A 14,432-nucleotide genomic window follows, 5' to 3' on the forward strand; every position below is an offset into this window, starting at 1 on the left:
GAAAGTGCATTGTCCTCTATTCTGCACTTTAGATGAATGACTGCTTAGGTGCCACTGGTGACGGCACTGTATCGATACTTTTAAAAAACGAGTATTGTATCCGGATACAACATTTCAGTATCGATACTTTTTTGAGTTTCGATACTTTTGACAACCCTAATTAGTAACAATATTAGAATATAGAACTACTACTTATAATATCATATAATAGTAGCATAAATTGGCTTTCTCTTAACATCTAAAATTCTGATGGGCTATATGAGAGGGGAAAGGAGAAACTGTCGCTTTAAATGTAGTATGGGTAGGAGAGGTGATTCTTTTCTTTGATGTGAGCTGATTTACAGCCATACTGTAAATCAAATCCCTACTGTGCATTATAATGTATGAACAGCATGTATGATCTGTGTAGCAGCTGACTGATGATGCCATGCAGGTAAGATGGACTGAGATCTTGGATTGCCTTATGGTCAGGAAGGGGCTTCTATACATTAAATCACAGTTAAGCGGCAGATGGTGCAGAAGCTCACAAGGTAACCGAGTCAAAGGGTCAGGAATATTTCCGCTCCCCAGATGAAGGTGAGAATCAAATTTATAAATGATCTATTAGAGCTCAACTCTTCTTAATCATATGAGCCTCATCTTGCCACACATCAGCTAAATTATATCACATCGAATCTACTGCAAATTTAACTTCTGACATCACTACACAAAACTGTATTTTAATACAGCCCATAATGCCACACATGACTAAAAAAAGAAAAAGAATCCATGTAGGGCAACTAAACTTCATCGCAGATATTTATAGATAAATATTAAAAATTCTAAAAGAAATCCACTCAAGAGGACAATCAGTGGATAGAAGGAGAAAATATTCCACATTTAGTTTTTTTTTTTTTTTTTTTACTTCAAGTCACCAAATGCAATCAATGTGTCTAATTTCATCTCCCATGCACTGCAAACTATACAGCCCTCCACTGTGTCTTCTCTAGTCTAATCCAATGTGGTGCAGACCCCAGAGGAGCTCCAAGGTTAACAGTTAAAACTGTTTCAATGTTTGTTTTTGGTAATCCAGATATTTCTCAGGAGATATTTTCTACAATGGGTGAGTACACTGCATGGAGATAAGCTATGTTTGTTGCTTATGGTGGCACATCTATGTATCTACAGAAATGTCTTAATATGTGAGGTTTTGTTACGCGTTGCAATGTGACTCCTATATATTAAATTTTTTCTGCAGCATCTGGTGGCACATGGAGTCACGTACCCCTGTGCGTGTGTATATTAGGGGTCATTAGTTTATCCAATTCTGAGGTTTAGCGTTCAGAAATTGCTTTAACGGCATAGTTGCCAGATCTGCTCAGGTGGTCACATCTGTCCTGATCCTGAGGATGCCAGAGACATTACATTATATTATTGGCTGAGCCTTGCCATGATAACGTAAAGCATTTTGTTTGGTCTGGATAATAGAGCATGCTGGTGCCGAGTTGGGACCATATTAACTGATGGATATAAAGACTGAAAAGATCTGTGAACTAACTGACTGCAAGACCCTGGTGTAAACAGTCGGCCCCTAATAGGGCTGAAACAATTAATCAGATTAATCATAATGCACTTTTTATGAAACAGGTGAATTACCGTTTGTCCGATTGGCTTAACTATACTCTGACATCATCAGCAGAGGCAATATATGATGCTTGATACTAGGTACAAAATTGTTTAAATTGAAGACTTTCCCGCTGAGCAGAATTATTCTGTCAGGCAGTTAATTGTGTTGCTGCCAGGTCAAGATATTTTCAAGACATTTTTCCAGATTTATCTCATACAATCCGTTCAATACTGGTAGAAGAATGTTTAGTACCTTAGAGGACTTGTAACGCTATTTAGCCAAATTATTCATTAAAGGCATAATAGTTTTCAAAGTGTTACAGGTCACCATGAGCTGCTGTATTGCCCTGCTTTATAGTGTATTTGATAGGAAATGTTTGACTCAATGATCAGTGAAACTCAAAGGAGCCTAATTTTTTTCCACACAGAGGACATTAGATGAAAAGCTTTTAGTCACACCATAGACTCACAAATCCGGTCAAATCCAGCCAATCCATCTGACGAATCCCTCGAGTTACCATCCACAGAGAACAAGATTATGCTGTACCCTCACTGGGTAGAGTGTAGAGTGTAAAAAAAATAAACTGATTATGACCCAAATTAACCAAAATGACCTTTGATTGGATTAGTATCTTCCAGTCCTCTCTGAATTCTGCTCATTGTCTCTTTTACTTAGATAACTTTTTCTGATTCCCCAGCATTTCTCTACAAATGAATGCAAGCGTGGGACGCTACATTAGCTGGCTTCACCTTACTTTCTGTTTTTCTACATATTATTCTCCATTCTAGTCTTCCATGTATAATCTAATTAATAATAACCCTCAGGAACACAGTGGCTTTGTATTTTAGATATGGAGAGGACGCTGGGAGATTACATTTAATCCAGCTACGCTTGGCAAAGGTGACCTTTCTACAGGATGGTTTCATTTTTGTTGAGTGATGCAACTGGATTAGCGAATTATTGCAGGGGATCATGAAAGTTATCTGTAAATCCTTGTTTAAGGTAATTGTTTATTCTTATTATTTATTTTTAGGCCTTGAAGAGTAAATAAATCTCAGTTTATCTCTTTTCTTGTCCTCTTAAAAGAAACAGGTCAGATTAGGGAAATCTGACCTAATCTAATCTATCTACAAATATCTACAAACATTGAGAGAGATAAATACTCAGAGAAGATAGTTTCTGTCACTATAAATGTTTTGCACCTGCTTCTGAGGTGACATCTCCTGTCTAAGGCAACCATATGCTTGATGTTAGACTAAAAGAGCAGGTTGAATACTGAGAAAGCCCATCAGTGACTTGTCTGATCAGAAACATGTCTGCGTCCTTCCTTCACTTCATTGAGAGTCAGGAAGTTAAGAGGATCCTCAGCTATATAGACATGAACAATTCCTATTTCTATGGCATGCACAAGGCCATTTTATCTGCAGACGTACTGGCTTGCAGTCATCATGTCATCTCTAAGATGTGTTACTGTCAGAATCTCCACAGCAACAAACAAACATCCAATGCTGTGGTCCATTCACGTTGTACCACTTGAAGTAATCAGAATACACCATCAGTGGCGCAACAAAACAAAAAAAAAACAACTTAGGCTTTCCAAATTAGTTCTGGAAAGCCTAAGACAACTAGCAAATAAAAAAGAAAAAAAAAGACTAAGAAAACAGATGTTATGTTTTGATAAAACGGTTAATTCTTTCACCATTGACATTAATTTAATGTTAGTAGTAAGGAGTTTGGAGCAATACTTAACTTGGTCCCTTTTGCAGGTTGAAATGACTTTACAAAAAATAACCTAAATAAATTTTAATTATCCAAACAGAATCAAATATTGTATTAACATAAACTATCACCAATACTTGGTTAATCACCTTCCTTAAGTTGCCTCTTGTTTGGTTTCATTAAGCTTTAGAAAAAGCCAGTTTTGTCCTGGTTTTAACTAATCTGAGCCAAAAATTTTCAAGTCAATCATAAAATATATGAGGTGCCCATAATGCCCACAATGAACAAAGATTCCCTTAGAAACAGCAGCCATGTTTCTATTAAACTGAAATGCGAATTTTAAGAGCACCCAAAAAAAAAAAAAGGAAAATGCAAATTTGTGATGTTTCTATTTGGTTTGGAACAAATTAACAAACTGCAAAGCGTATTGCGGTCCTATTTCGTTGTCCATATTAAGTTATGCATAACTGTAATAAATAGGAAGTAGCGGGTGAAATCTAGCACTGATCAGTAATGGAGGAACGTTTTAATGAATGTGTTGCAATCAGGGAAGTCGTTCTTACATTAACTTTGAGTACAGATTAGGCACCTGAATGTGAAGTCTTCTGGAAGAACTTTTGCCCATCATCCAAAAGACCTCAGTTGTAATTTGGGAGCAGTGAGATTGATATACTGTAGGTGTTATTTTTTCATAAAAGCAAAAACACACTTCAAACGTACTTAAAAAGGCAGTTCTTTTCTAATTTTTCAGTTTCCATCAGGCTTTTCTGATGGGATATTTCAAAATGCACATTAGAAAAGCTGATAGAGATCCACCTACTAACACAGAAGGCGATGCTGTACAATCAACCTAACAAAAGAACCAAAATTTGCAGAAGTCCACATTGACTAACAAAAGGTTTAGTTTAGTCTGCTTTCCATCCCAACCACAGTACAGAGATGGCCCTGACTAAGGTGTTCATTGACATCTGTATAAATTCAGACTCTGGAATAACCACAGATCTTATATTATTGAATCTCAGTGCAGCTTTTGATAATGTTGATAACTTGATTTTATTGGAGCATCTGGAAAACAGGGTTGGTCTTTCTGGTACTGCAATGGACTGGTTTATATCCTGCCTGAAGAAGAGGGACTTCTATGTCAGTTGGGAACTTTACATAAGAAACCAGAAAAATCCCATGTGGGATTCCTCAAGGCTCCATTTTGGGGCCTCGCCTATTCACCATGAACATGCTCCCCAGATGACACACAGCTTTAAATCACAATGTCACCAGGTGCCTATGAACCCAACAGAGTGTTGGCTAGCTCTTAGAACAGTTCAATACATGGCTATGCCATCATTATCCCCAATTGAATAAAAGCAAAACAGAGGTAAAAATCTTCAGACTAAAGGAGAAGAGATCCATAATTAGCTCCCAGCTTCAGCTACTACAGCTAGAAACCACTGATTATGGCTAAAATCTTGGTGTCATGATGGACTCAGACCGGAACCTTAAGATTTGTTGTCAGTGTATCAACATCCCAGACCACTCAGGTCTTCTAGTTCAAGTCTAAACTGTACACCCAGAACTAGAACCAAACATGGAGAAGCAGCATTTGGTTCCTATGCTGTACTTACCTGGAACAAACTCCCAGAAGACTGTAAAAGTACTCAAAGCCTGAGTTTTTTTAAGTCAAAGTTAAAAACCCATCTATTTAGAGATGCCTTTGACTATTGTAGTTAAACTGTTAACTGAGGTATTACTAGTTTAAGGTTTTGGTGCAACTGTTTTATTTGTTTTACTAACAGCTTTTATCATGTTTCTATTATTATTTGCTTTTATTTTTCTTCTATTTTATAGTCTAATTAATGTAAAGCACTTTGAATTGTCATTATACTGAATTGTAAAACTTGCCTTTAGTCAAACAAGACAAAAAAGGTTATTTGGCCACAATAGCAAAAAGCAAGCTTGGGGGAATCAACATAGAGATTTGAGATTTAAGAATTGTAAAGCAGATTGTAGCATCTTGCTGTTGGAATACTAAAGAAAGAGTGCAGCCAACTTCTTCAACTTTATCTCAAATCAGAAGCCTGAAATGTAAAACTTAGTCAGAGGTGTTTTAATTTGATCCATTCCTGGTTAAAATTTAGAAAATATGATGGGGTAAAGATAATCTGAAATGTCACTGACCACAACTCTGTCCAAAATTCATTAACTATGGCTCATAGGTGGCTGTGTGCAAGAAAAGGAATCCATAAAAGTTTTAAAGGCTATCTGAGAGGGCTAAAAAAGCTGTATGGCTTAGCTACAACTTGCTGAGGGACAATTAACAAATATCAATGTCTTAGTATATTAACCATGAAGCACAAGCAAAGGTTAAGAGATGCTCAATTTCTGTTATAATATTAGAGAGTTAAAGGAAACTGGATGCATGTAGTTTAGCTTCCAACAATTTTAATATAAGGAAACCATAAATCTTGAGTTTAGTACCATTTGTGGAGGGAGATCAACAACTGAGACTTGAAAATAATTCTAGCGTGCCATTTGTGTGTTTGTTTGAATTATTTTACCCTGCAAATATTAAAAATGGCTGCTTTTACTGCACCGATGTTCTGTTAATTAAAAAAATGTGTGACGGAAAAACCCTTTCAAGCAAACTATTTTGCCAGTGAAAATGTTAAAAAGAAACAAGCCTTTGTTTGAGAGGCATTCCTAAGTCAATAGTAATGCCACGGCCTGGGATCGCATGATTAATTCTGCATGTGCAAGAAAAGAAAGGATTCCGGGAAAACATTAATTAAATAATGTCAGATATCAAGCTAGTGTGTCTATTTAGATTTATTACGTGCAAAAACCTGTCTTTTATGAAAAGGTCAGTTATGACTTCATTAGGAAATGTGAAAATAGAGACAAAATTAAAGGAAATATGAAAGGTCAAGTGGAAAACTCAAGCAAAGGTAGACAAATATAAACTGGCTTTTACAGCGCCATGAAAAAAATCATACCACTATGTTTTTCATGTTTTGTTTTAAAATGATATATATTTATTGATTCAAGCATAAAAAGTGGTGGTGCATGTGTGTTCATTCTCCTCGCTCTGATGCCCATTAATTAAATTCTAGTAAAACAGTTTTCCTTGGAGAATAGAGCCCACATATGTGTGATTTCATCTCAGTATAAACACAGTTTGACAGTAAAGTTTTAGCGGGATATTATAAAGATATTTAAATAGTTTTACAAGGAAAAGTAGCTGTTTAAACTAAATGTCTGATTATTTTTATGTGTTTTTAAGTGAAAGCTCTGCCTTTTAATGAAAACAATAAGTCTAATGATGAGACTCACCACTTGGCTGCGTGTGCGGTGGTAAGGCTGAACGATCGGTAAACCCAGGGGTGTCACCCACTCCACAGTGTGGCCAGACTTGGAGATGAGCCTGGCACTTTCTGTGAGCCAGTCCTGCAACAGCGGGACACAGACAGCGGGAAAGAAAGGACACATACTGATGAGCAAATGCAGAAGACTTGCAGCATCAGTTAAATATTTGCTATGCACATATGGCCATGTCCATGCTGGCAAGTGGATGTTTGTGTATGTGGACATGTTCAAATGACTGAGTTCACTGAGATAAAGCTTTCATGGTCTGTCGGATCAAAATTTAATAAATCAGACCCATAAATAGATCCTCTGGTACATCTCAAACCACAGAATCCAGAAACTTCGGCCAGCTACATCAAAAAATTATCTTGGGATCTCATCTTTAATTCTGTTGCTCTGGGTAAAAGACAGGTCAGCAATTGCTGTGGCCTTGTTGTGGAACAGGTAAAAAGCTGTTGCTCACAATAAAACCTGCAAAACCCCTGTCTGCAGAAGTGTCTGACACAGTTTACCAAAAAAGGAAGCATTACTGCCTTAGAGACACACAAACACTCACAGATATTTTGTCCTAGAAACTAGCGGCAGAACTTGGACCCAAAGCAACACCATTAATCTGCAAAAGACTCATACTGAAGCAAAGACACTAAAGTAAAAGCATAAATACACAGAGTCAGGATGAGGACAAACAATCAGATCACTGCTTGACAGAAATGACCAGAAGAGTTAGGAAAGATTGCAGCAGAGGTCAGAGATGATTGCATCGAGGATTGATCACATCTCTGCGCCTAGTTAAGATAACATCTGTCAATGAAACACCAGAGGATGTGACCTAAATCAGCAGCAGGTGTAACAGACACACATCCACACTGGCAGAATGTCAGCTCCAAAGTTTGGTGTGGTGGTGGTGGGGGGTTCTCAAACTGGGTTGAACAACTACACTTTCCAACATAAGAGATAAAAACAGAGGAAGCAGGTTTAAAATAAACAGTACACAGGGATTAAAGCATGCCGGAGTTTGTGAACTGCAGTGTGCCGACTCCATGCAATTACGTTCTCTCTATCGTCCTTCTCTACAAACACAAAGTTTCATGTATTTATTTTTTTTTTACTTTTAACAGATCTCTCTGTTGAATGGAGCCGTAAACGACGCAATGTGACTTTCCATGTAGAACTTCAGCACTGTATCACAATCTATCTGGCAACTTGAGCGAGAAACGAGAGGAGGAGGTACACGCTTTCGTAAGACCCGCCCCCTTCTTCTTCTGTTTGGCTGATACTGTTGCTTTCAGAGCACTCCTTTGCTATCATTGGCTGACAAACACAAGGGGGATTTCAATTGTCTTTTTTTTATTTATTTACCGTCAATTTATTTTCGAGTGATATTGTTTTTTTTATACATGACCAATCGCTACGATAGGAAATTCAGCCTGGGGACGGAATACTTTAATCCCTGAGTACATGAAGGAATTAAGATTAACCCTATTTTAGCATTAAAGCATATCTTCGTAGCATAAATTTGCATTCTAATAAAGCAAAAAAATTGTGAAGTATTTTTCTTTTCTTTATTTTAGTTTCAATGCAGTTTAAGGAAAATAAGCGGAATCCATTATCAGACCATTTGACTGATGAATCCTCTTAAACCAAAAAATGTTTTGTTTAATTCATTAATTTACCATCAATTCAAATATTCAAAACAATCTGATAATAATAATAATAACTGAACTTTATTTTTCTCACATTGGAGAAATGTACCTCTGCATTAACCTTTCCCTTTGGGGAGCAGTGGGCTGCCATCGTGGGGAGCCCGGGGAGCAGTGTGGGGTTAAGGGTTTTGCTCAGAGACCTAGAGTGGCAGTCTGTGGGTGTTGGGCTCGAACTCAGAACCTCAGGATTCCAAACTCTATGCCCTAACCACTAGGATGTAGTCTGCTGTCAGAGTTTTAAACAGGTCTAACAAAGAAATCAAGATCCTAAAATGTAATTAAAAACCAGCTAAGACCTAAATTAGGTCAATAAGATGTAGCAACTGAAAGGTAACTGTCCAAATATCCATTCTTGCTTCCTTTTCTACACACGCTTGTCCAACCAGAATCATGGGGGACCTGGTGCCATCTTCAGTGGTCGACGACCACAGGGCAACATAGATACAAAACTTAACCAACTATCCACACTTATAATTATTTCTAAAGGCATTTTTGCAAAGTATTGACCCTAATGATGTTTATGGCAGGAAGCAGAATTCCCTTGAACAATCCCAGCCAGCTGTAGAGCAATTCCTGACCATCCATGTTCTGCTGAGGAACATGGAGCTCTTTGAACTGGGTTAATCTGAAGAACAACTGGTCTATAACGGCAGGAAAAACCCTATAAACAAAAACCTATGTCTATCTCTTTGGTAGAGATTCAGATAACACTCTAGACCTGATCTCTAATAAAAGGATTGGTATAATTGCTTATGTAGCTAAAAAATATATACTCCTCAACTGGAATCAAGCCACAGCTAGGGTTGTCAAAAGTATCGATTTTCAAAAAAGTATCGATACTGCCAGTGGCACCTAAAGTGCAGAATAGAGGACAATGCACTTTTAGAACACTGTGTGATTGAATAATTCTACGCATTTTTCAGTTTCACACTTTTCTTTTGTAACAGGTGCAGCTGCTGAGAATTATTTTTGTTTCTTAACTAGTTTGGCTGTTATGTGTGCAAAGCATAGCCAAGGAAGGAACACTTAATTTTAATTTTGTAAGTTTTTTATCAATCTTGCTTAATATTGTGCACAGCATACAACCTCAAAATATTGTTCTTATTGTTTATTGTATTTATTTATTGTTTTTGTATTATTAATGAAAATTTCTGTTGAGTTTTGGAGTCTTTGTTTTTATCCTTGTGGTATCGAAAATGGTATTGAGTATCGAATATTTTACTTTGTATCGGTATCGACTTGAAAAGTTTAGTATCGTGACAACCCTAGCCACAGCAGCTACAATTAATTTATTTAAAACAGTAATGAATGACACAACGCAACTGGAGCACTATACTTACCACTTGAAAGGTAAAGGAGATATTTTTGCTCAAACATTGGAACCCTTGATCATCACCTGACTTCCTTCTATGTGATACCCCATCTTGACCTAACACATGATTTGTAATCGTGCTTACCTGTCCTTTTTTTTTTTTTTTATAACATTGATAACAATGATACACGTGACTTATTTTATTGTATATGTTTATTATTTTTAATATTTTGTTTATTTATTTTGTTGTTGTTGTTCTGTTGTTGTTTTTTTTGCTATATTTAACTTATTTAGTTTATCTGCCTCCCAACCTACGTATACACCCTTAATATTTGTAATCATTTATTTTTTCCCTCTCAGCTTACCTATGTGTTCAGAATGTTGTGTTAGTGTCACAAAATGAAAATCCAATAAATAAACAATTGAAAAAAAAAAGAAAACCTATGTCAATCTCATTGAGGATAAATTTGTGCTACAGCAAGCCTGATCCACAATACAGTCAACCTGTGACCCTCAGGACCTTAAAGATCCATAACAAGTAGTTGTGTGTATTGCCTTTTTCTGTTAGGGAGAATTAAAAAAATATTAAATGCATGCTGTAACATAAAAAGGAATAAAGAGGCTAGATGCCACCATTCATAGTGTAAACAACAATATCGGCTCACCTGAATCTCTCTAGTTCCTGTAAACATCTCCTTTAGACCACTGAACACCAGGCGCACAAGGTAATGGGATGCATCCCACACATGGTCCTTGAGATATAGAAAAACATCATTATGCTCTTAATTGTGTTACTTCTAAATAAAATAAAAACATTTCTTTTAACTCTTAGTTGCATTTACTGTCCAACCTAATGATGTAAATCCAATGTGTGATGGAAATAAGGGATATAAACTGCAGGACTGTGGATTGTAATTATCCTCATATTACAGGAACATGATCTCCTCCACAGTAGGTGCAACCTTATGCTCGAAGCACATCCCCATCATAATCGGTCACAATTATAGCTCCACCGAAATCTCAGTTAAAACCAGTGCAGGACTTTAGTGGAAGTCATAAAACATTGAGTTGGTTAGATGCTGAAAGACATAGTTCTGCTGCCCTCTGTATGAAATGTGTAAATTCCTTTATGCGTTTTGAAAATGTATTTGGAAATATAATATATAATCTGGATTAAATGCCTGGTAGATTACCATTATCCTACGCAGGTACAGATACAATCATCAAATCCTTTATGACCAAAAAATAGTAATAAAGGAAAAAATTGGAAAACATAAATAGCTGTAGTGTACATAAGCTGAAATCAATATATTTCTAAATTACTTTGGTAATATTAGTCAGATGATAACGTAAACAAACAAAAGTTCATTATATGGTTTGAAGTTGGTATGAATCGAATCGTTAAACCATTGGACAATGATCTGCAACCATTAATATTTTGTCCATACACCATTTCAACAATAATAAAAATTTTCTTCACTACAATCATTTATCACCCTTAAAACAAACACTTTCTTAGAACCCTATTAAATTAAACTCTATTTATTTGTTTACTTTGTACAGTTTACCGAACTTGAGGCATGTATAGGAGCATTAAATATCAAAGCAAAGTACTAGATTTAAGCTCCCAGAGCTAAATTTTCATCTGCACTCCCTGACAAAAAAAAGACAAAAAAAAACAATAATATACATATATATATATATACACAAAGAACAGTAAAACAAACAAAATTATCCCCAATACAGATTCATTTATTTTAAATAGGGATATTCACAAAGTATTGTGATCAATAAAAAATTTTCAGATTGTTGCACACACTTCAAATAATGTCACTTGGCGCATAAATCTATGCTTCTTTAAACCATCTTAAGATTTAATAACAGCTGGGACATAAATAAGTTCACTTTTGATTACCGGTAGTTAAGTCCAAAAAAATTACATGTGAAAAACTAAAGGCAGTGTAAAATCTATAGTGTACATATATGCCATTTAAAATATTGTTTAGACTAGTAAATATTAGGTTTCCAAATGCAAATGACCTGCTAGCTTTGTATTGCTCCACCTCCCACATGTTTGATCACTTACTGGAAGCAAAGAGCCATAGGCAGTGTTGTTTAAACACAGAGATATATAATAAAGCAGATAACAGTAAAGCTAAAGAACACATATCTATAATTTGAAGGCATTGGAGATCTGTGAATGACAATGAGGCAAAATAAAAACAAAATAAAAAAATGTGTCAGTGTTTATAAGCCAGAATACTTTGAATTTAATCATTCTATTTTATTGATGTTTGGATAATTATGGAACTTTTAGATTGAAAGTATTGGGAAAAACCTTTTATGTCAAGATATAAAACTTAAAGCAATAAAGATCACATCTCAATTAATATGCAGGCACTGTAAGGAGTGGCACAGAATGGTTGAACCCTGATCTGTAAGTATATAGAAGTATCTAATTTTCTCCAATACAGTCATAGAATTTAGAAGTATATTGAGAGTAAAGAAACCAGTTTCTAACCAGACTTTTGAAAGTTAATGAATCTGAATATGTATAGCTTTTAAAAACTCAAATTGAGGTAGACATGGCTGTACATTACCATCATCATAATAATAGACATTTTTCTAATCTATTGTTTTAATTGTTAACCAAATTTTGAGGAAATTGAAAAACTTGGTCTGTTGTCACAAATATAGGTTTTGATTTTAAATGCAGTAAGTCTAGATAATTAACTACTGGCCTCAAATTAATTACATTAGTTACTTTGACTGCATTTCACTTACATTTTCTGAGAAGAAAAGAACAAAAATATTTAAAGTTGCAGTAATATTCTGTTTGTAAAAGGAAAAAACAGGAAGTAATATGTTTAAATTGCTGCTCGTAAATATCAAGTTGAATTAATGCTAAAAACACAACAGATTTTCATTAATTCATTACCACCCACCACTGTACCTTGGGAAACTCATCAATCTCCTTTAGCCTCTTCTCTATCTGCAGGCGGCCCCCATACCGTGTGACTCCGTACACCACTGTCATCACAGTCTGTTTGACCACTTTCCGGCTGATGAAACCCTCCAGAACCTGAGCAATCTTCAGGCCCTTTGCTGCATCCCGAGCTCGCAACTCTTCCACCTGAATGAAACAGGAGGGTGAAAAAGGAAAAAAAAAAAAAAAACATTATTAGCTTGTTTATTATTAGTTCAGTGATACATTTTTGTTTTAAAAGACATCTGCCTAAAGGGGGCCTTGAAAAAGATCCATACCTTTGGAATATTTCCTGTTTTCTCATTACAATTATGAGTTTTACTGGAATTTATTAGGATTTAGTATGGTACAGGAAAGATGCATCTCATTACCCAGAGATTCCCCAAATTCACACATCTAAAATGTGAAAAAACCCTAAGAAATGGCCTTTGATGAGATCAGGCTAAAATCCTCGCCACTCTCTACCAATGTTATGTTAAGGAAATACTCAAGCCAAGCTAAAGTGGTTTCTTATGAAACAAATCCTACCATCTGAGATGCTTAGGCCTGATAATTTGATTAATCTGTTAAGAAACTTGCGTCATTTGCACTCATTTTAAGACTAAAATGCCACGGTTATTGCCCACAAGCTTGGGTTTATGAATAAGGGATAGGCATTTTTTCCATTTTGGCCATTTACTGTTTCAAAATGTATTCCATCCAGAATCTACTAATAACGCAAAAGCCCAGAAGAAGGCAAAGTCCTGCAGCTATCCAAGGTCTACAGCATAGAGTTTGAGGTCAAAGTCGGAGCCAAAATGGAGAAGCAGAGTCTTCTTACATCAGCTTGAATCCTGCTGTTCTGAATCGCAAGTACATCACAAATGGGACCATTTTGAAATGTGTCTACAACCTGGATGCTTTTATACACACACAAACAAACCATAAAACCTGAAAAGAAACAGTTTCTTCCCTTTCTCTGCTTTGATAAACAGCATGATAATCATAGCGCTTTTAAATGCAAGAGCTAAAAAAAAAAGGAAATGGTTAAATATCCTCCACGATCCGGTTATCTCTCACTACGGGAGTTAGTGAGTCATAGGAATAATTACCTCTGACAAACTGCAGCATGCCTCGCAACAGCAATTTCATGTTGTGTCACAGCAAGTTCTTGTAGTTTGAAGGATAGAAATAACTTGTGTTAAACCATACAGAAAGCCCAGCCGTGCCTACCTGCTGCGCTACACCACTGTACACATCCTGGGGCACCTCGCAGGGCATGAGGTTCACTGAAGTTGCACCAATAACATCTCTGCCAAGAGCTGCATAGTGTTGGAGACCGTTGCAGGAACCATCCTGAAAAAATACAGAGAATCGGTAAAAAAGCCTGTAGAGGACTGACTAGAGATGGCAAAAAAAGAGAAAACAGTCCAAGAACAGTTGGTAAAAATTGAAATTCTTAAATGGATTTTGCTGGTACACCTGCTCTAATACACCTTTCTACGTATGGTTAACTAACACCAACAACGCTAACAATGACCTGTGGAAGCTGTCAGTGAGCATCTTCTGGACACCTGTCAAATCAGAAATCTTTCCCATGATGGTGTATGCCATAATATAGCCATAACATAATGTTAATCAGTTAAAGCACTCATATTTTTAAATTGAGGTGCTGTTATACTCTTATTTTAAGAGACAATGAATTTTGTGGTTTTATAATTTGTAAGCCATTATTCTTGAAATGACATTAAATTAAGGTTTAAAAGCCTT

At 36.1% G+C, this 14,432-nt stretch overlaps 1 protein-coding gene across 2 annotated transcripts in view; it reads right to left on the reverse strand.

The window, feature by feature from the left end:
• The window catches only part of polrmt (polymerase (RNA) mitochondrial (DNA directed)), a 71,031-nt gene that overhangs the window by 27,529 nt on the left and 29,070 nt on the right, over positions 1–14,432 (reverse strand). For both annotated transcript variants that reach the window (XM_015398713.1, XM_015398712.1), the window contains 4 exons: positions 13,896–14,018; positions 12,651–12,830; positions 10,363–10,449; positions 6,650–6,763 (listed from right to left, as the gene is read on the reverse strand). In XM_015398713.1, coding sequence (XP_015254199.1) covers positions 6,650–6,763; positions 10,363–10,449; positions 12,651–12,830; positions 13,896–14,018 — 504 coding nt within the window. The remainder of the gene's footprint in view (positions 1–6,649; positions 6,764–10,362; positions 10,450–12,650; positions 12,831–13,895; positions 14,019–14,432) is intronic.

This window comes from Cyprinodon variegatus, unplaced genomic scaffold (genome assembly GCF_000732505.1).
Source record: "Cyprinodon variegatus isolate N-32 unplaced genomic scaffold, C_variegatus-1.0 Scaffold954, whole genome shotgun sequence".
NCBI lineage: Eukaryota > Metazoa > Chordata > Actinopteri > Cyprinodontiformes > Cyprinodontidae > Cyprinodon > Cyprinodon variegatus.